This window comes from Portunus trituberculatus, chromosome 31 (assembly GCF_017591435.1).
Source record: "Portunus trituberculatus isolate SZX2019 chromosome 31, ASM1759143v1, whole genome shotgun sequence".
Classification (NCBI taxonomy): Eukaryota; Metazoa; Arthropoda; class Malacostraca; order Decapoda; family Portunidae; genus Portunus; species Portunus trituberculatus.
This window is the reverse complement of record NC_059285.1, coordinates 26,144,070-26,165,793: the sequence shown is the minus strand read 5'-3', so window position 1 is coordinate 26,165,793 and position 21,724 is coordinate 26,144,070. Positions and strand designations below refer to the sequence as shown.

Here is a 21,724-nt window from a genome sequence, read left to right as displayed (position 1 = left end):
GAGCCACCAGAGCAGTGAGGATACTGCCGAGGAAGCTACAGTAGAGCGTGCCGGTAACATCACCATGCCCAGGAAAAACAGGAGAAAATCGTGGTGGCACGGAGATTATGTTATGTAATATTTTTCATATGTTCCTGTTTCTATTTTCTTTTGTGCTTATGTTTTGTTTGGTTGTTGTGTGATAGCGGATTGGCTATCACACAAACGGTTCGCCTGCCGCGAGCCGTTTAACCGTGTTCGTCACCCAAAATATCGTTCGTCCCCTGGGTTGATATATTGACAAATTTTTTGGTCGTCTCCCGAATTGTTCGTCCTTAGAGACGTTCGTCAAGCAAGGTTTTACTGTATACTGGTTGTAGCAGGTAAGGAGGCATTGAGATCCCTTTTTAAAGGATCCACTATGAAATCATTATACTCTTCACTCTCATACTATTATTAAATGTATTATTACTTCTAGAGTAGGAAATATTAGATGTGGGGAACAATGACACAGATAGGGACTACATGTACAAAGCCTGGTGACGTCACAGAGGTTATTCATACGGGCACACAGTTAGGCTCCCCTTCATACTCACTTTTCGACAAGTACGGATGAAAACAGCCCTGGGTGTTCCTCGTGACCATAAATACCCCACGTGGATCCTTTAGACCAGATATCTAACCTGAACTTGTCCTCACTTATGGAAGGCAACCAGCCCTTGTCTGTCAAGAACCTCTGACACATGTGATGCTGGCTCTGGAGACTCCAAGTAAGAAAGAGAGACGAGAGTGTATGAAGAGCAAAGAGAGAGAGAGAGAGAGAGAGAGAGAGAGAGAGAGAGAGAGAGAGAGAGAGAGAGAGAGAGAGAGAGAGAGAGAGAGAGAGAGAGAGAGAGAGATGCCTGATATACCAGAATCTGCCAGTTGAGTTGTTCCCTTTGTCCCTAGTTCCCCATACAGGCCATGTGACATGTTAGTTAATTTAGTGTTAGGATGAGTCTGTGACTGAAATGCTCACAGTAGTATCATATTATGTAAGTGCATTGCTAACAACAAAAAGAGAAAGTATATTTTTGTTACTTTTATATGTCATTAAAATTTAATCTATTTCTTACTGTTTTGATTTTCACTTGTCCCAGGGAGGGCAGAGAGAGTAAGAGTTCTGTACACATAGTACAATGGTGGCAGCAAATAGTACACTATCTTTTATTGCTATTTTCATGCTAACTGCTCTTTTGATCTTGCTATCTACATGCCTCACCTCATTCTGCGGCTTCCCAACACAAGGCTATCTTCCTATCATCCCTATTTGTCCAACTCTCAAAGGCAAGAGTTAATCAGTACTCTCAATCATTCATACCTTTCTCTGGTAAACTCTGGAACTTCTTGCCTGCTTCAGTATTTCCATCTTCCTATGACCTGACTTTTTCTAAGAGGGAGGTTTCACGTTATTTGTCCCAGACTTTTGGCTAACTCTACTTATCTTTAAGGGAACTGGCAATCAAGTGAACCTTCTTATTTTGTTTTTTTGTTGCCCTTGGCCAGCTCCCCCTCTTGTATAAAAACACAAAGTTGGTTTTATAGATTCCTTCTAACTTATAACCAAACAATTTCTTTTATGATAGATTTGAATATGTATTGAATTGAGAATACCCATTCAGACCTGATAATTTCTTGAAAACTTTTCTCTTAATATTTCTCTTCAAATATTGGTTATACCTGTTGTCCCACAAACACTTGTTTCCCTGATAGAGATCAAGAGCATCCCTGGACCAAATAATTTGTTCCATGGCTAGACAATGCCCATGAAAAAGGTGAGAGAATGTAAATAAAGATGCCACTACTGGTTTCAAGATGACAATGATTAGCATTTCATGATTGGCAGTGTCTAGCCACCAGTATTGGTACCAAGATGCCTGTATTGGTGGCAAGATACTAGTAAAGTTGCCTGTGTGATAGCATCTTAACTTCTTCAATACCATGACACGTATTCATATCTATTCTGCTTACTATTTTGGTGATTTTATACAGCTCCAGAAATGTATACAAGGATTGAAATAGTGAAGACTCAGGCCATTAATCTTCTGACCTCGATAAACCTTTCCTAATGTAAATATAATTGTCAAACTACAGTATCCCCAAGATTCATGGTAAAAATGCATCCCAGTACTGAAGGGGTTGAGGGGAGGCAACAGTTTTTACTTAAGAAGTGTAATTTTTTTTGTTTTTGTCAGATTCTTATGAAATCTGGTGTGTTTATGTATTAGTACCTCAATTACAAAAAAGGCCAAGTTTTATTGAAATATGATAATTAGTTCCAGAGAAAGAATATATAATACGTGCTGAAAACGGTAATAAATAGCATTGGCATTCTTTGCTATTTCTTGTATGTTTTTCAACCTACTACTTTGAAAATAAGTGTACATGCTGTAGATGTATGTATCTTTTTTCCCATCGTGAAACATTTTGATTATCGTAATTCATATATGAAATAAATTAAATGAATATTGATGACAAAAACTACCTTCTTTTTTTTTCCTTTTTAACTTTTTCCAGAGATATAACTATAGTTTTTTCAAAATGTCTCATGATGATAAAAATCTCCTCTGTTTCCTCTTTCCATTGATACCCTTCTATCTGAAATTACTTAAAAACTAACAGAGATACTGTGCTCAAAATATCAGTAACTTTAGTTTTGAGATATGAGCCGTTTTCTGTTGAGCAGTGCATATCACGATGTTTGTTAGCTACATGCTTAGTCCTTGGGCAATTCTGTTCAATTCTGCACAGCCAAGGTCATTTATTACCTCATATACAAGCTTGCAGTTCACTTCAGTGAGGTCTCTTTTCTTCCCAGCATCATCTACCAAGTGACAGTGTTACTGGCGTGTCACTGTTACCGTATGTGGAACACGTGACAGTGATGGAGGCATCAAAGCTGTTATTTGTTGCTTTCATTGTCTTGGTACCCAGCATTTGGTACATGTTCTTGATACCAGATTTTCAAGTTGTGACTGAAAAATAATGAATTTTTCATCTTCACAAGGAGGAATCTTGCTTTTCAAAAGATGAAAACGTGTATCCATCCTTGCTTTTGTGACTCAGTTGTTGCTTGTGATGGTGAAGCTGACAGCTGTGCGATTGAAGGAACAAGCTGTAGTGGTGGTGGTGGAGAGGACACATGTGTGACCGGAGTCAGGTCATGAGTGGGTGGTGGCGAATGTCACTGCGCCGAGCGACTGAGATCTTTGCACTCTTCTTTCTACCTTCTCCTTTCATTCAGCTTCTTCATCCTTTCTCTCTGGTTGGTCTTCATCTTTGATTGACAACCCATGACTTTCAATGTTCTAATTTGCAGGGAGTGTGTGGAAAAATCAAAAGACGATTAGCTGCAGAGCACTACATATCTACATTCCAAGACGTCCGGCAAGACACTGCCTATGACTGCCGACCTCACTGGCTCCCACAAGATATACACTGTCCCTCCTGCTATGTTATGATGTTACCATATGAAGGTCTATAATATAAATACACTAGAAAAAAAAAAGTTACAAAATCATAAGCGATGACAAGTCATGTTGCCTACCAAGTGGCGGGGCATTTAAAGAGACCTTTACAGTGTGTCAAGGCGATTTAAACATATAAGGAATTAAAATAGGAACTTGCTGCTTTCACAGAAAACTAGACATTTCAAGGATAATAGCAGTATTAATTCTCAATTTTGAAGTTTGGGTAAAAAAATTGCATTTTTTTGCCGTCGCCTCCCCTTACAGAGGAGGGAAATAGTAGCTGGAGGAGAGACAGGAAGAATAAAATAGGAGGAGTGATAATAATGGTTCATGATAATATATGTGTGGAGGATGTGCAATATGGTGAGGACAAAATGGAAGTAATGGGAGTAACAATCAGAGGAACTGAAGAAGAGAAAAATTATAGTTATTATGTGCCACCTAAGACAAATACACGGGGAACTGATGAACATAAAGATATGCAAAGAGAGGTGATAAAGTGCCTAGATAACATAATATGAAGAGATAGAAGGATACTTTTAGTTGAAGATTTTAACTGCAAAAAAGTAAACCAGAGAGAGATGGAAGTAATGGATAATGCTGGGCAGTGGAGCGAGGAAGTGTTATAGTTGACTATGGTTAATGCAATGGATCAGTGGGTGGAGGAGTCAACAAGGTACAGGGAGGAAGAAGAATCATTGTTGTTTGACCTAGTTTTCACAAAGAAACCAGAGCCCCCTCCAATCATACAGTATCTTAGTTCAATGGGGAGAAGTGATCATGTGACATTAGAGATGCAAACTTTGGAGGAAGATGGGATAAGTTACAGAGATGACTACTACAGAGAGAGATTAAATTATGCAAGATTGGATTTTGAAAAATTAAGGATCCATTTTTTTTTTATATTGAGAAGAGAAACATTATATACAGAAACACAATACGAGTACAAGGGAAATATGGCATATTCTTGCAGATATATAATGAAGAAGTAAAAAATTTTGCACCTGTTTATAGAGTTAAGAAAAAATACATTTATGGTGCAATGCTAAAAGCATAAAAGCTATAAAGGCAAAGGATAAAGCGTGGACAAAACTCATAAAACAGAGAAATGACTATAACAGACAGCAGTAAAAAGATGCCAGAAATTAATATATTAGAGTAAGGAGAGAGGAAGAAAGAAACTTTGAGAAAGACATGGTGAATAAAAGCAAAGACAAACCCAAACTTTTCTACAAGTTTACAAATGACAAAACAAAGAACAAGGAAACAATTGAAAAAATAATTAAAGGAGGGAAGACATACCAAACAGAGAAGGAAATGTATGAAATAATGAAAGAGAGCTTCAAAAACAGTGTTCACTGCAGAAGAAAATTTCACCGAACCTAATAGGACATTGCACTGCCAAGGATTACAGGAGATAGCAGTGCACAAAGAGGATATTGGAAGATTATTGGATAAGTTGAATGTTAGAAAAGCAATGGGGCCAGATGGTGTATCAGGTTGGGTGTTAAAAGAATGTAAAGAGCAACTACTGGATCCAATTTAGGAAATAATTACAAGTTCAATAAATGAAGGGAAAGTTCCACTAAAATGGAAGAGAGCCAACATATACCGATATTTAAAGTAGGAAAGGCAACTGAACCACTAAACTAGAGACCAGTGTCACTTACAAGTGTCTTGGGGAAGTTATGTGAAATAATTATCATAGGAAAATGGATCAAATTTCTACAAGAGGAGCAAATCATATGAAACAGAGAATTTGGGTATATGACAGGGAGGTCATGTGTCTCAAACTTATTAAACTTCTGCTCTAGTTATTGCAGGACTGGAAAACAGAGATGGATGGGTGGACACAGTATACCTGGATATTAAAAAAACATTTAATAAAGTCCCTCATGGAAGACTACTTTGGAAACTAGAGCACATAGGAGGACTGTGAGGAACTTTGGTAAAATGGACAAGAGATTATTTGAAGGATAGGGAAACGAGAACTGTGATCAGAGTTACATACTCATCTTGGGGTAAAGTAACTATCGGAGTGCCACAATGGTCAGATTTATGTAAACAGCATTCACATTGGGGTAAACAGTTATATAAATTTATTTGCTTACTGATGATGCAAAGCTGCTAAGAGTTATCAAAACCAGAGAGGACTGTCTGCTATTGCAGGAAAAAATAAACAAGATCTATGATTGGAGCAGGAAGTGGAAATTAGAGTTTAATGCCAAGAAATATCACAAAATGGAACTAGGAAAGAGTAAAGGACTGGTATGGAACTATTTGATGGGAGAAGAACAAATAATGAAGACTAAAGAGGAAAAGATCTCGTAGTGATCATACAAGAAAATCTGAGCCTTGAAAAACACATAAGTAAGATATCTGGATTATCATATAAAATGTTGAGTAATATAAGAGTGGCATTTCAATTCATGAACAAAGATATGATGAAGAAAATCATCACCAGCATGATATGTCCAAAGCTGGAATATGCAGCTGTGGTGTGGTGTCTCATGTTAACTCTTCAGTCTATTTGAATATTGCGCTTCACACTTTGCATGTGTCACTTGTCTGGTGGGATTGTTATTGTTTTGGGGAGAGCGTTGGTGGACAGGGACCCAGCAGGTTTGGAGAGAGGTTCTCATCAATAAACCTCAAAGATGCTTTCTTGCCTATTATTTAACCTGCCACACTTGGTTACCTAGTCAAGAAATGGTAGCAGAGCGTAGTTAGTGTGGCAGGAGAAGACTGGCAAGGATTTAGAAGAGAGAAGACAAAGGAAAGATGAGTCGTGACGGAGATGTTTGTTCCCAGGCCCGTGTTCCAGCTTTTGGAGGCAACAAAAGTTACGACCGATGGAAGCAAGAGTTGAAGGCATGGCAACTTGTCATAAATGTAGAAAAGAAGAAGCAAGCTGTCACGTGACGGTCGCCCTGTCATTCCCGGAAGGAAGTGAGGTGAGAAGCAAGATTTTTGATGAAGTGAATATAGAACATTTGGCTGTAGAAGATGGAGCAAAAAATTTTGCTTCAACATCTGGATAAGTGTTACCAGAAGGATGAGATGTCTGCTGCATATGAGGCATGGACAAGGTTTGACAGCTATAAAAAGGTAAAGGAAGATACAATGGAAAAGTACACTTTGGAATTTGTGAAGAGAAATGTAATTTTGGAGAAGTATAAAGTGAGTATTCCTAAGTGTATTTTGGCATTCAAGTTATTAGACAATGCAGGCCTAGATGTTAAAGAAAAACAAATAGCGTTGACAGCTGTGTCCTTCAGTGAGCCAGATAAGATGTTTGATTCCATGCAACAAGCCCTCAAGAAATTTTTTGGAAGTCAGGAAATGTTGTCACTGGGTGGTGCATCAAGCAATAGTAGGCCAGTCAAATGAGACAAAGAAAATGATGAGAAAGGAAAAAATTTACGGAAAGCTGCAATTAGTGTCATCACCTTCATAATAGAGTATATAAAAACATATCAATTTTGCACCCCTCTATCGCCCCGGTTTTGGCGGCCATCTTGAAAAAATGGCGGCGAAAAACAGTTTTTTGTAAATATCTCGGTTAATATTAACTTTAGAGGAAGAAGTGTTAATATAAAAACTATTCTATGAAAGATTTTCTACAAAATATGTTTTATATAATTTTCTGTATGGTGCTTGGTTTCGATGCTAATGGTACGCATATATCATACATTTCTTAAATTTTGCGCCTACTTATGTATTATTGGTAGTAAAGTTATTCAATCATTTATCAAGTTCTTGCATTAATTGTAGTTTCTTTCTTTTGCTTTCAGAAAGTATGAACGAGGACTGTTAACCTACTATTAGACCTCAATATTATCTGGAAAATGGCTTCACCGGGGAAATGCCTCATTTGCGAAGGCGTACTTTCTGAGGGCGTCACTCGTGAGGTTAAGGAAAAAGGTGTAAGAACATTGATAGACTTCAGTGTTAAATGGAAAGACGGAAAGCACTCTCTCTTACAAGGACTAAAAAGTGTCACAGTGCATGAAAAATGTAGGAAAGTGTATACGAAAGAAAGAAGTGCTGAAGCTTTTCAATCAAGACATAAAACCAGTACAGATCCTAAGCAAATGCTGAGATATCAAGACTCTAACTTTGATTTTCTTCATGACTGTCTGTTTTGTGGTGAAAATGCATCAGATGAGTTTTACGAAAAACAAGGCAAAAAACCTGTAAGTGATCGTGAGACTGTGCACCGTGTAGAGACTCTTCATATTAAGGACACCATTTCCAAAGTGAGTGATAAAAGGAATGATGAGTGGGGTAAACTAGTTAACACCCGTATATGTAATGTAGTTGACTTAGTTGCTGCAGAGGCTCGGTACCATTCAAAATGTATGAAGAAGTTTTACACACCGTCCCGTGGAGAAAAACGTGGTCGTCCCAAAAGTTGTACAGTGTCAGAGGCAATGAATCATGCCTTTACTTATCTTGAGGAAAATCGAGAAGAATGCCAATTTTCTTTCAGTGAAATTTTTGATGGATATGATGGGGAGCTGCCAAATGAGAAAACAATAAAATCTGAACTGAAACTTAAGTATGGAGAAGACATTATTGTAACTGTAAACAAAGCCAGAAAACCAGTAGTGTGTTTTCGTGACACAGGAAACAAAATTCTGTCTGATGCATGGTATGCAAATAATAGGAGTAAAGATGAGAAAGAGGAGAGACTTAGGATAGTGAAAACAGCCGCGACCATAATTGCTGAGGATGTTAGGTCACAACTTTATGAGATAGATCAGTATCCAACACCAAATGAATTCCTGACGGGTTTGGACTCTCTTATACCAGATACACTCAATTGCCTTGTTAAAACTATGATAATGAAGAACAAGAGAGGAGATATAAGAAAGTGGGAGAAGAAGTGTACAGCTATTTCACATGCTATTCTAACAGCGGCCAGACCAAATTCATTCAAATCCCCTTTGCAAATAGGCCTTGCTGTTCATCTTAGTCAAAAGTACGGCTCAAAGCATCTACTTAATATTCTCTCAGCTCTGGGGCTGTGTGCTCCATATGCTGAGGCTGCCCTCTTTCAAGTATCAGCACTGTTGCATCCAGACAGTGAGCCTCAGAGTGACTCATTTACTCAGTTTGTTTTCGACAATGCTGATGTTAACATCTGTACCATTGATGGGTTTAATACCTTTCACAGTATGGGAGGAATTCAGTGCCTTACTCCTTCTCCAACTGATTCTAGTTCAGATAAACCTATCAAAAGATTAGTAAAGGTCCCTTCTGCATCCACTGTTGGACAATTTGGCCACATTCCCATTAAACTCTATGAAAGGAAAGGTAACACAGGACTATTGAATGTAACCGTCCAAGATATATTAAACATCAATCCAGTCCCTGCCACAATCTCAGTATCAACAAGGGAACTCCAGTGGTTGTATGGAAAATGGCGAATGAAGTCTGAATTTCCAGGATGGAATGGTTTCATGGAGAAATGTTCTGCACACCTGCCCTATGATGTATCTCATATCTCATACCTTCCATTCCAAAATGCTCCACCTAATGAATATAACACAATATACACAGTTCTTAACCAAGCTGTGGAGAAATGCAAAGAGTTTAAACAGCAAACTTGCTTTGTAACGTTTGACCAGCCTTTGTATATTCGGGCTCGTGACATTGTTGCAAGCTGTGGACAAGAATCACCACTAAGTAATGTTGTTGTGCGTCTTGGTGGTTTTCACTTACTGATGTCGTTTATGGGTGCCATTGGTTACATCATGAATGGAAGTGGACTTAAAGAACTTTTAAGTACAGTATACGCAAGTGCCTCTGTAGACAAAATGCTGAGTGGCCATGCCTATGGAAGAGCACTCAGAGCACACATACTAGTACATGCTGCACTGGCTACAATTATCCTGAATGAACTCAATCTCTCCTCTGAAGAAAGGTCAACAATAGAGGGAACTTTACAGGAGACTGATTCCACACCGATTGATGATGAACAACTGCAAGGTGTGCTCCGTAGGTTCAATGGCATTATTAACCAAATGAAGAGCAAGGGTGACACTGCAAAACTTTGGGTCCAGTACTTTGAAATGGTAACCCTGGTTAAGCAATTCATTGAAGCAGAACGTTCAGGAAACTGGCAATTACACCTTGAAACAATCCAAAAGATGCTACCCTACTTCCATGCTAGTGGTCACTTTCTCTATGCAAAGTCTGCTCATCTGTACCTTCAAGACATGTTTAATCTCAAAGATCACCTCACCCCCAAGGAATATGAGGATTATGTACAAAGAGGCTATTTTACAATAAGAAGGTCAGATAAGTTTTGGTCTGGGATCTGGTCCGACATGACCATTGAACAGACATTGATGCGATCTATGAAGAGTTCTGGTGGGCTGACACATGGCAGAGGGATGACTGATTCAATGCTTACTAAGTGGGTGATTGGAATGCCTACCACTCTGAAGATCACAGAGAAGATTGAAGAATATTGTGATGTTGCTTTTAGTACATCAGAGCAACATGTAGACGCCAGAAAATCACGTATTTCAAGAGATGCTCAAGATCTTCAGAACTTCATGGAATGGTTTTCATCACATCCACCATTTCCAGATTTTGATGGCATTATGTCAATAAGTACAGGATTAACAGGAGATGAAAGAACTAATCCTCATAGTGCTTATGAAGTTGGATTGGTTTCTATGTCAAATATTGTTGGCGACAATTTTGCAAAAGTCAAGTTTCAAAGAAAGAAAAGAGTCAAACCCCCTAGGAGCTACCAAGACGGGAGTAAAAAACAAAGATTTTGCATGTTCAGCTGATCCTGAGATGTTATTTAGAAGAATTTCATATGTTAAAAAAATCACAAGAACAATTAAAACAAAACTTTCAGCATGAACTGGCTCCTCATCCCTTGTCACTGTTTGATGAATCAGGAATGCGCAAAACCAAGAAATCTTCACTTTATGAAGCATTTTTACCTTTGTGTGACATTGAGATTGGAGATACTGTTTATGTTGTTGATGGGGGATTTCTTATGCATAGAGTTGTTTGGCATCAACAAGAGCTCTTTTCAACAATTTTGGACAGATATGCTGAATATGTGAGGAAGCACTACAAGGAGACTGCCATCATTATCTTTGATGGGTATCCAGAAAATCTAGACGACAAAGGTACAAAAGGCGCTGAACGTGCACGTCGAGTAATTTGTGCTACAAGAGACACCATATTTGATGAAACTATGCCAGCAACAACAAGTCAGAGCAAATTTCTGTCAAATGAGCGAAATAAGAGCAGACTTATTACAAAACTCATCACCAAGTTGACCTCAGAAGGATTTACTGTAAAACAAGCTAGTGAAGATGCAGACACACTCATTGTTAATACAGCTATCGAAGAATCCTTCAAGACTGATTCTGTAACAATAGTTGGAGAAGATGTAGACCTTCTGGTAATCCTGACCGCATTAGCAGGATCAAACAATAACATACATTTCCTAAAACAAGGCAAAGGAAATACAGAGAACAAACTGTATACACAATCGTCCATGAAGTATGGATCAGTCATTAAAGACAATATTCTTTTCTTGCATGCATTTAGTGGGGCTGATACCACTTCCGCCTTTTACAAAAAAGGGAAACTTAAGTTTGTAAACCTCCTGGAAAAGCATGAAGAACTTCAGGAACTTGCAGCTGTGTTTAAGAAACCACATGCAGATCCAACAGAAATCGCTGAAGCAGGAAAAGCTTTCATCCTTCAGTTATATGGGAACAAAGAATGTAAATCCTTGGTGACTTGAGATATCAATGCTTTGTCAAAACATTAAGTAGAAGTACATTTACCTTGAGTTCCTTGCCTCCTACAGACGCCGCTGCTCGGTTTCACTCTCTACGCACTTATCTCCAGGTTCAGAAATGGTTAGGAATTGACTTGCCACCTACAGATTGGGGTTGGAAGAAGACTGAAAATGGACTAGCCCCAATCGCCACAAACAAAGACCCTGCTCCTCCAGATCTTCTAAACATTATATCATGTAAATGCCTCAAAGGATGTATGACAGCCACTTGCAGTTGCAGAAAGTCAGGATTAAAATGCAGTGAAATATGTGCGTCATGTAAAGGACTATCTTGTAGCAACTCTGATGTAAGCATAGATGAGGAGGACTGTGATGACCCCACTGATGAGATGCTAGAAATTTTCTTAGTGCCAGAAGGCGAAACCCATGAAGAAGATTAAAGATAAGCTCAGATAATTTCCATAAAAATAGGCTATGATGTTTGGGTGGATGGTTGTGTGTAAGGGTGGTAACTACGCCAGTGAGTATTCACTGTCTGTCCTAATATATAAGCCAGAAAAAAGGAGGAAGGACACCTCTAGAAGAAGATTTTCCTAAGCATTTCAAGTAATAGGGCCAACGAAAAAAACAGTAAGAACGTTCTCGTGCGTGTAGCATCAAAACCATGCAATATACAAAAATAATGTATAGAACACTTTTTGTGTAGATTTTAATTTGAATAATTTGTATTTCAATACCTTTCCCTGTAAAATAATTATCAAGGTAGATATTTACAAAAAACTGTTTTTGGTCACCATTTTTTCAAGATGGCGGCCAAAACCGGGGTGATAGAGGGATGCAAAATTGATATGTTATTAAGTACCCCATTATAAAGGTAATAAAACAAACTGCAGCTTTCCGTAATTTTTTTCCTTTCTAAATTACCATTTGACTGGACTATAGTGTGAGTGAGCCTCCTGCAGTAGTGGTTAAGACTGAGCCAGTGTTTAACACAGAGGAGGTTGATGTTGTCATGCATGGAAGAAAGTGTGGAGGCAGAGGAAGAGGAAGTAGTGCTGGAGCCAACAGAAGTAACAAAAATGGTCAGAAAAACTATGTTGACTGGTATGGTAAGGTTAGGAAATGTTATGTGTGTGGATCAGAATACCATTTGTCTACAGCATGTCCTAGAAATGTGTATGTCAACAGTGCATGTGAGGAAACACAGAAAGAGGGAGAGTCATATGCTGTTGTTGAGAGTCCTGAAATTATGTCAGTGCTGATGACAGAGTCTGTTAGTTATGCTATTCTGGACACAGCCTGCAGCTCCACAGTGTGTGGTGCAGATTGGCTGAAAGCATACATACAGACCCTGTCAGAAGAGGAGAAAATGAACATAAAAGGTGAGGAAAGTGAAACCACATTCAAATTTGGTGATGGTAATGTTTATAAATCACTAAAGAAAGTAAGACTTCCAGTGAATATTATAGGTGATAAAGCTTATGTGACAACTGATGTGGTGAACTGTTCAATTCCACTTCTGTTCAGTAAAAAATCAATGAAAAAGGCACAAATGAAACTGGACTTAGAAAATGACTTTGCTCTGATTCATGGAAAAAAGGTGAAACTGAGGTGCACTTCCTCAGGACACTACTGCCTTCCACTAAGGGATGAGAAAGAACTATGGAAGAGAACAGAAGAAATAATGTTCTCATTAGGTGATGATGAAAAGGAAAAGAAGAAAAAGATTGAAAAACTGCACCAACAATTTGGTCATCCCACAAGTAAGAGACTGATCCAGCTGATGAAGGATGCAGGGATTGAGGACAAGATGTGTTTTGTGCTGGCAGAAGAGATATCCAACAACTGTGAGATATGTATGAAGTACAAGAAGACACCATCAAGGCCAATTGTAAGTGTGAATATGACAAAAGAATTCAATGAAGTTGTAGCAATAGACCTAAAGGAGTTTAGAAAAGGAGAAATATATTTTCTTCATATGGTAGACATGGCAACAAGGTTCTCAAAATCATGTGTGACAAAAAGTAAAGAGCCAAAGGAGATAGTTGAAAAGATTATGGAAACGTGGTTGGGAACTGGTTTGGGAGCTCCTGGAAAGTTTCTATGTGATAATGGTGGTGAGTTTGCCAACAATATCTTCCTAGAGATGTGTGAGAACATGAACATTCAAGTAATGCATACAGCAGCTTATTCTCCTTTCAGTAATGGTCTGTGTGAACGTAATCATGCCATTATAGATGAAATGGTGGCAAAAATAATGGCAGAGCAGCCAGATTTATCCTTAAGAGTTGCTTTGGCATGGGCAGTCAATGCTAAGAATTGTCTTCAGATGGTGGGAGGTTTCAGTCCATATCAACTGGTATATGGACGAAATCCTAGATTGCCTTGTACCATGAGTGATGACCTTCCTGCCCTGGAGGGTACAACATCTAGTGAAATGGTTGCTAAACATCTCAATGCTAGTCACTCTGCAAGAAAAGCCTTCATCGCTGCAGAAACATCTGAGAAAATACGACGTGCTCTAAGACACAAAGTAAGAACCACAGGAAGAGCCTTTGAAAATGGAGATAAAGTATACTTTAAAAGAGAGGAGCAAAAGGAATGGAAAGGACCAGCTACTGTCATTGGAAAAGATGGCAAAACTTTAATTTTGAAGTATGGGTCAGGCATTGTACAAGCCCATGAAACACATGTTCAGGAGATACCCTACAACTTTGACAAAGATGTGGAAGAAGGAAGAAAGGCACTTCTTGATGTGTTGAGGCATCAGAGAAAAGAGAGAAAAGAAGAAAGGTCAGCAGTAAGGAGAAAGAGATAAAAGCAGTGGTAAATCCAGTCGAAAATGTTGTAGAAGATAAAGGTAGTGATGAAACTGATGATGAAGAGGACAACACTACTACAGGAAGCACTCCAAAGGACAATGTAATGGTCAGAAGCATTCCAGAGATTGGGCAGAAAGTAAGATTTCAATTGAAGTCTTCCGATGAATGGCAGACAGTTACTGTGCACAGTCGAGCTGGAAAATCTACAGGAAAATATAGTAATTGGAGGAACATTGAACATGAAGATGGATGCATATCAGCCCTTGACTGGAAAAGTGATGTAGAAAAATGGGTACCAGTCTCAGAAGAGGAGGAAGTGCAGAAACCCAGTGAAATAGTCATGGCTTGTGAAAATAAGGAAAATGTTGAACTTGAAAAAGCAAAACAAGAAGAAATGAAAAATTGGAAGAAATTTGATGTGTATGAGGAAGTCCCAAATGTAGGTCAAAAAGCTTTGTCAGTTCGGTGGGTAGTAACACAAAAAGAAAACAGTGACAGGAAAAAGAAAGTGAAAGCAAGGTTGGTTGCCAGAGGCTTTGAGGAAAAGAGGAAATTCAGTCAGATTCTCCAACTGTTAGCAAGGAGGTGTTAAGGTCCTTTATTGCTATTTTGTCATCTAAAAAGTGGGCAGTGAATTCCATTGATATTAAGGCTGCTTTCCTACAGAGTGAACAGTTTGATCGTAAAGTGTACCTTGTTCCTCCTCTTGAAGCACATATTGATGAGAGTGTGTGTATGGCCTCAATGATGCTGCTAGGAAATGGTACCTCACTGTGAAAACTTTCCTGTTGAAGATGGGATGTAACCAGGTGAAAACTGACCCTGCAGCATTCTACTGGTACTGTGAGGGAGAATTATGTGATATGTTTCTCATGCATGTTGATGACTTCTTGTGGGGAGGAACAAACAAATTTGAAAAAGTGGTAATTGCCCAAATCAAAAATCAATTTCAGGTTAAGAGCAAAACAATACTGTATTCAGATACATTGGATTGGATATTGTGCAGAATGAACTAGGTGTCACACTACATCAAAATGAGTACTGTAAATCTTTATGTCCAATAAATGTAAATGCAGTGAGAGGATTAAATAAGAATGTAAAATGTAATGAAGAAGAAAAGGAAAGCTTTAGGAGTCTAGTAGGCCAACTAGGTTGGTTGTGTACCAATTCAAGACCAGACCTGTCATATGATGTGTTAGAACTTAGCTGCAAAGTAAATAATCCCAGAGTAGAAGATTTGATTAAAGCAAATAAATGGCTAAGAAAAGCCTGTACTCAGCGACATCTCTAAGTACAAGTTGGTTGTGTAGAGTGATGCTTCCCTTGCTGGTCTCCCTGATGGGTTCAGTAGTGCTGGTGGTTTTGTAATTTTTCTTGTGGGTGAAAATGGAAATAGTTGTCCTTTATACTGGGAGGCAAAGAAAATAAGGAGAGTTGTAAAAAGTACTCTAGCTGCAGAGACCTTAGCAGCTGCAGAGGCAGTGGATATGGCTTACTATCTTGGTGATATGTGGGGTCAGATATTGTATGGTAAAGAAAGAAAGTTGCCAGTAGAACTCTGGATAGATAACCGTTCACTTTATGATAATGTCTATTCAGTTAAAAGTGTGTCAGAAAAGAGACTAAGGGTTGACATTGCTGCTCTCAAAGAAATGGTTCAAAAAGGAGAGTTGAAGATATTTTGGGTGGATTCAAAGGCCCAGTTGGCTGATGTAATGACAAAGAAGGGGGTGAACAGTATGAAGCTAGCCAGTGTCTTTGAAAATGTTAGTTTAAGTTAGGTATAAATGTTTTGTTAGGATGGAGTGATTATTGAAAAAAAATGTTCGCTTAAGTTTATGTATAACTATATTATTAATTTTTTTTAATTTTATGAGGTTTCATATTTTGAGCAAGGCATCAGATATATGCTGTTGTTTTTTTTTTTTTTTTTTTTTTTGGTTGTGTGTGTACTTTGTTAATTTTACTTTGAAATCTTTTCCTTTTGTGGAAGAGAGAGGGAGTATGTTAACTCTTCAGTCTATTTGATTATTGCACTTCACACTTCACATGTGTCACTTGTCTGGTGGGATTGTTATTGTTTGGGGGGAGAGCGTCGGTGGGGAGGGGCCCGGCAGGTTTGGAGAGAGGTTCTTATCAATAAACCTCAAAGATGCTTTCTTGCCTATTATTTAACCTGCCACACTTGGTTACCTAGTCAACACCAGCATTGGCGTGGTCACCAAGGTTGAAAAAATTATATAAGAAGATTAGAACAGATCCAGAAGATAGCTACAAAGATGGTGCCAGAACTACGGGATCTAACATATGAAGAAAGGCTGAAGGAAATGGGACTGCCAACCTTACAGGATAGAAAAGAACAAGGAGACCTAATAACAATGTATAAAATAGTAAATGGCAATGAAAAGATAGACAAGGAAGATCTGGTGACAGAAGAAGCTGGAAGGGCAAGAGGGCATGTAAAAAAATTTAGGATGAGGAAGTGTGTGAAGAAAATTGGAATCCTGAGCCCTCCTGTCCATGCAGAAACCAGTCTATTCTTCACCTAACACTCCAGCTCACTCAGTCCATTTACACAATCTCTCATTCAACACTGCACTGAACACTTTACCTACTGTATTTACTAATGCAATCAGCCTGTAATTTTTCAACTCATTCTTACTCTCATACACAAGTGAAAGACTGATCTTGATGCTACAGGTGACTTGAGTTTGCTTTCCAGCTTTCAGACAAAAAGTTACTAAAAACAACAGTGCATAATTATCTGCAGCCAAAGAAAGGAAAATAAGACATTAAGATGAAAGAACCAATTATTGTGAATGAAGATAAAAACAACAATTCTATCCAGTACCATTGCAAAGGCTATGCTGGAAACTTGAACCTTGGGTCAGCAGCTCCTGCAGAGGACAAACAAGACAAGCGAAAAAAAAAAAAAAAAAGCAGTACAGGCAACCTCCGCTTAACGGCTACGTTCCTAAAAAACCCTTCGTTAAGCGAAACTTCGTTAAGCGAACCGATTATAACAAGTTTAACCCCTGACTTGAACTTCCATTGAGAGTAAACAAAGCGAGAGTGCATCATAGTACAGTAAAAGGTTTAATGAAAGTAAAAATTATGAAGTTAAACATTTATGCAGTTTAATCTAAGTCATTATAATGTACACTAATGTATGTATGTATGTAACTTTATAATGTTGATGATCTTAAATTTATGAAGGGAGGGAGAGTGAAACGAGAAAGACACTAACCGGCAACCTATGGAATGTAAACAAAGGGCGCATCATTGTATCACATACAAAACTTATGTACCACATTTCCACAACGCTTTCCATTTTATCCATTGTAGTCACTAGTTCATGTGGTTCTTTTAGCTTGCAAGGAAGATACGGTCTCACCAGCCTTCTTAATAGAGTCTGCTGACTTGAAAATAGTACAGACAGTAGATGGAGTAAAGATGGTGGCAAGCAATGCTATTAGTTTTCTCGCCTCTCTCGTGTCTGTGAATAATATCCAGCTTCACTTCAAGAGTAAGAGACTTCCTGATCTTCTTAGCAACACTACGCAACATTGCAGGGCATTTTGGTGGTAAATTGAGCGAGGGAAGACGAGCTGCTGCTGACGCTATTATTGTTTTGAACAGGGGCAGTGAGTGGTGCGAGTGTTGTCCATGAGAGGCACTGGTGTATTCAAAAGCCTGTCGGCTTGTGTGATACGGCAGGCCTTTCAAACTTGGAAAAAATTACCTGGATAAAACTTTGTTAAAGCGAGTTTGGTGTTCGTTAAACGAGCAGATGGTAGTAAAATGAAACCTTCGTTGTAGCAAAATTTTGTTATGTGAACCTTCGTTAAGCGGGGGTTGCCTGTATCTTGTTTACTAATGATCCCTACAGCTAGCGGGAATGAACTTTGATGTATGGCAGCTGTGGAGTGGGTGGTGATACGATCACGGTGCATTTGGTTTGTTTAAATTCTGGTGATTGGTTAAAAATTGGATACACGAGCCTGGACAACAGAAAACGAGTGGACTTAATTCATAACCAATGGAAAATCAAAATATCAAATAACAAGTCATCAAGTAGCAAGGGATACCTGTATAAGGATGACTACTGAGCATGGGAGCAGAGTGGCTGGTGCCAATGTAGCATCTGTCTAAGTGGAAAGGCAGCAAAGAAAAGAGGCCACCTTACTACAGCTGAAACCACAGTGAGGGAGAAGAGGCTGGCTGCCAGGCAAGGGAGCTATGGAGCACACACCCCTCTATGTCCCTGATATGAGTCTGGCCGATGGACATGACAGCTGTATGGCTGTCACCAACATCTATACCCTGAGAAGGGGCAGGTCAAACTTTGACTTTGCAACTGTGCAGCTGGATCTGGTACAACTGCGACTTTGCAACTCTATTTTTTGGGCTCCCAAGCGCGACTTGCAAATCTGTGACTTTGAGACTGTGACTTCCTTCCCATTGTCACTCCACAATATTACAAAGCAAACTTACATGTGATAAAAAAGAAACATGCTTTTATAATGCAGAAAAACATTTTCTCTTTTACATTTTTATTTAAAACACAGACTAAACTAATATCTACAGGTCATCCTCTTCCTCCATGTCCTCCTGGCTCATCTTTTCCTCAAGCCACAGCAATTTCTTTAAAAAGTCATCTTTGTTCTTGTTTAAAGTTGCAGAAAATTGGCAGTGAGACCTACTTTGCTAAGTCCAACTTTTCAAAATGTGTGCAATTTTGACTTCTGACTTTAAAATTCAGTGGGGCAAAGTTGCAACTCAGTACCACAACACCCAGCTCAGATAAGTTCACTGTGAGAATGAAGCTTAGGCAAAAATTGATAATTATGAGTTGTAATTTGTGCAATAACTTAAAACATTTCACAATTCAAAACAGACCATAGAAATAATTGCAAAATGGAAAATGAAAAATGAAAATAACATATAATAAATCCATTGATACGAAGACAAAGCAGCAGTCATTTACTTCATGACCTTCTTAACCAAACTTCTTGCCCTATCCACTCCTACGCTGATGATACCACCCTACATCTTTCCACGTTCTTTCAGAGATGTCCAACCCTTCAGGAAATCAACAGATCACGCGGGGACGCCACGGAACACCTGACTTCCGATCTTTCTAATATTTCCGTTTGGGGCAGAGAAAATCTAGTAGTTTTTAATGCCTCAAACACTCAATTCCAACACTCAATTCCTCCATCTATTAACTCGACACAACCTTCCAGACAACTATCCCCTCTTCTTCAATGACACTCAACTGTCTCCCTCTTCCACAATGAATATCCTCGGTCTGTCCTTTGCTCATAATCTTAACTGGAAACTTCACATCTCATCTCTTGCTAAAACAGCTTCTATGAAATTAGGTGTTCTGAGGCGTCTCCGCCAGTTTTTCTCACCCCTCCAACTGCTTACTCTGTATAAGGGCCTTATCCGTCCCTGTATAAAGTACTCTTCGCATGTTTAGGGGGGTTCCAGTCACACAGCTTTGCTTGATAGGGTGGAATCGAAAGCTCTTCGTCTCATCAACTCCCCTCCTCTGACTAACTGTCTTCAGTCTCTTTCTCACCGCTGAAATGTTGCATCCCTTTCTATATTTTATCGCTATTTTCATGGTAACTGTTCTAATGATCTTACTAACTGCATGCCTCCCCTCCTCCTGCTGCCATGCTGCACAAGGCTTTCTTCTTCCTTTCATCCCTATTCTGTCCAACTCTCTAATGCAAGAGTTAACCAGTACGCTCAATCATTCATCCCTTTCACTGGTAAACTCTGGAACTCCCTCCCTGCATCTGTATTTCCAAATTCCTACAACTTGTCTTCTTTTAAGAGGGAGGTATCGAGGCATTTGCTCCCTTAATTCTGGCTGACGGTTTTGGCACTTTTTGAACTCTTTGGAGAGCCAGCGCTCAAGTAGGCCTTTTTCTAACTTTTTTTTTTTGCCCTTGGCTGGCCCTCTTCCCTACGTATAAAAAAAAAAAAAAAAATATATATATATATATATATATATATATATATATATATATATATATATATATATATATATATATATGTAAATAAATACCTGTTCCTTGATGAGTAGTGACATGAGGGGTACATCACGCTTAAGTTGCAGCACCTTCTCTGGTGACATCATTTTCTGGCCGGCATGAAGTAGTTTCTTAGCTGCCTTGTAGTAGATGGTGTCTGGCTGATTGTATGTCATGCAGTTATTACACATCAGCTCAAAGTCAGCCTAGGAAGGGAATGGTATGAGTTAGTTACTAATATATCTACTATAAATAAATTGCCACTATAAATAAAATTGCCTGTGCCACTAATGGGTGGAACTTAACATCACTTCCAATACTCTTCAAGTTACCTACAGGCATTAGAGGCCAGGGAATTAAAAAAGAAAAAAAATTATATATATATATATATATATATATATATATATATATATATATATATATATATATATATATACAGTAATACTCCGCTTAACGAACAGGATAAGGGGTGTCAAAGCTGTTCGTAGAGCGAAAATTCGTTAAGCGGACGTAATTTTCCCATAGGAAATAATAGAATTAGGGGGGATGCGTTCTGGGCTGGTCTCCAACATACCACATGGGTTAAATAAAAAAATTTTATATATACGTTTGGCAGCATATTGGGCCACCGGTGTACCACTACTTTTATGATGTCATATGAGTCATTGGAAGTTAGAGGAGCTACGTACAAATTCTCTCACATTCTCGCATTCATGTTCACAAAACAACATTTCTATTAGCTTTTTACAAACCTTGCCCCCAAGAAAGGATTGTTTTGTAATGCATAAAGTGAAATCTTATATGGAATACCCAAAAATAAAGCAGAGATAAGATGAGCCACAGACGAAGCGGGAGACTCGCGGCGACTCTGTCGCTTCTTCTTCTTCATGTGACCCTTTTAGCCTGCGTGTTGTCTTTCCCCATTATATTTGTTTCCACTCCTCTATTGCCTGCTATAATGGATATCATATCTTAGCATTCATATACACTCATGCCAAGAGGATAACCTTAACTCCGTGGCACTGAGTGATAGTGAATTATTAATGAAATACCGCGGTATTTCATTAGTAAGTTACTATTACTCAGTGCCACGGACTAAGTCATCCTCGTGGCATGAGCATATATGAATACTAAGATATGATATCCATTATAACAGGCAATAGAGGAAAACATATAAACATCATGATGAAGTAACACGTAAGCAAAGGTCTGAAAGAAAAGAAGCCGGCCAGTGACGCGGTCTCGCTCATCTATGGCTCATCTCATCTCTGCTTTGTTTTTGGTATTTCATGTATAATTTATACTTGAACAATAACTCTTAAATATTTTAATGTTTATAAATGTATATATACAGTAACACCACCTCCAGAGGTGGTGTTCCCAGCAACCTCTGAGCAACCTGATAGCAACAATGTCACCGTCCCTCCAAGTGTTCATGGATGCCATTTCGCGGCAAGAGGTTGCTCTGACGTTGTTAAAGAATCTTGGATCTAGCTCCAAGAGCGCTAGAGACAGAGGAGGGGAGCAAGCCAATCACAGTGAAGCTACCGCGTTCAGTCCCTCACCCGGCAAATTCAAACCCAG

The 21,724-nt window shown here is 38.8% G+C and overlaps 1 protein-coding gene across 6 annotated transcripts in view; it reads right to left on the bottom strand.

The window, feature by feature from the left end:
- LOC123511364 (bromodomain-containing protein 7-like) overlaps positions 1-21,724 on the bottom strand; it is a 473,159-nt gene that overhangs the window by 278,430 nt on the left and 173,005 nt on the right. For all 6 annotated transcript variants that reach the window (XM_045267176.1, XM_045267179.1, XM_045267177.1 and 3 more), the window contains one exon: positions 20,176-20,346. In XM_045267176.1, coding sequence (XP_045123111.1) covers positions 20,176-20,346 — 171 coding nt within the window. The remainder of the gene's footprint in view (positions 1-20,175; positions 20,347-21,724) is intronic.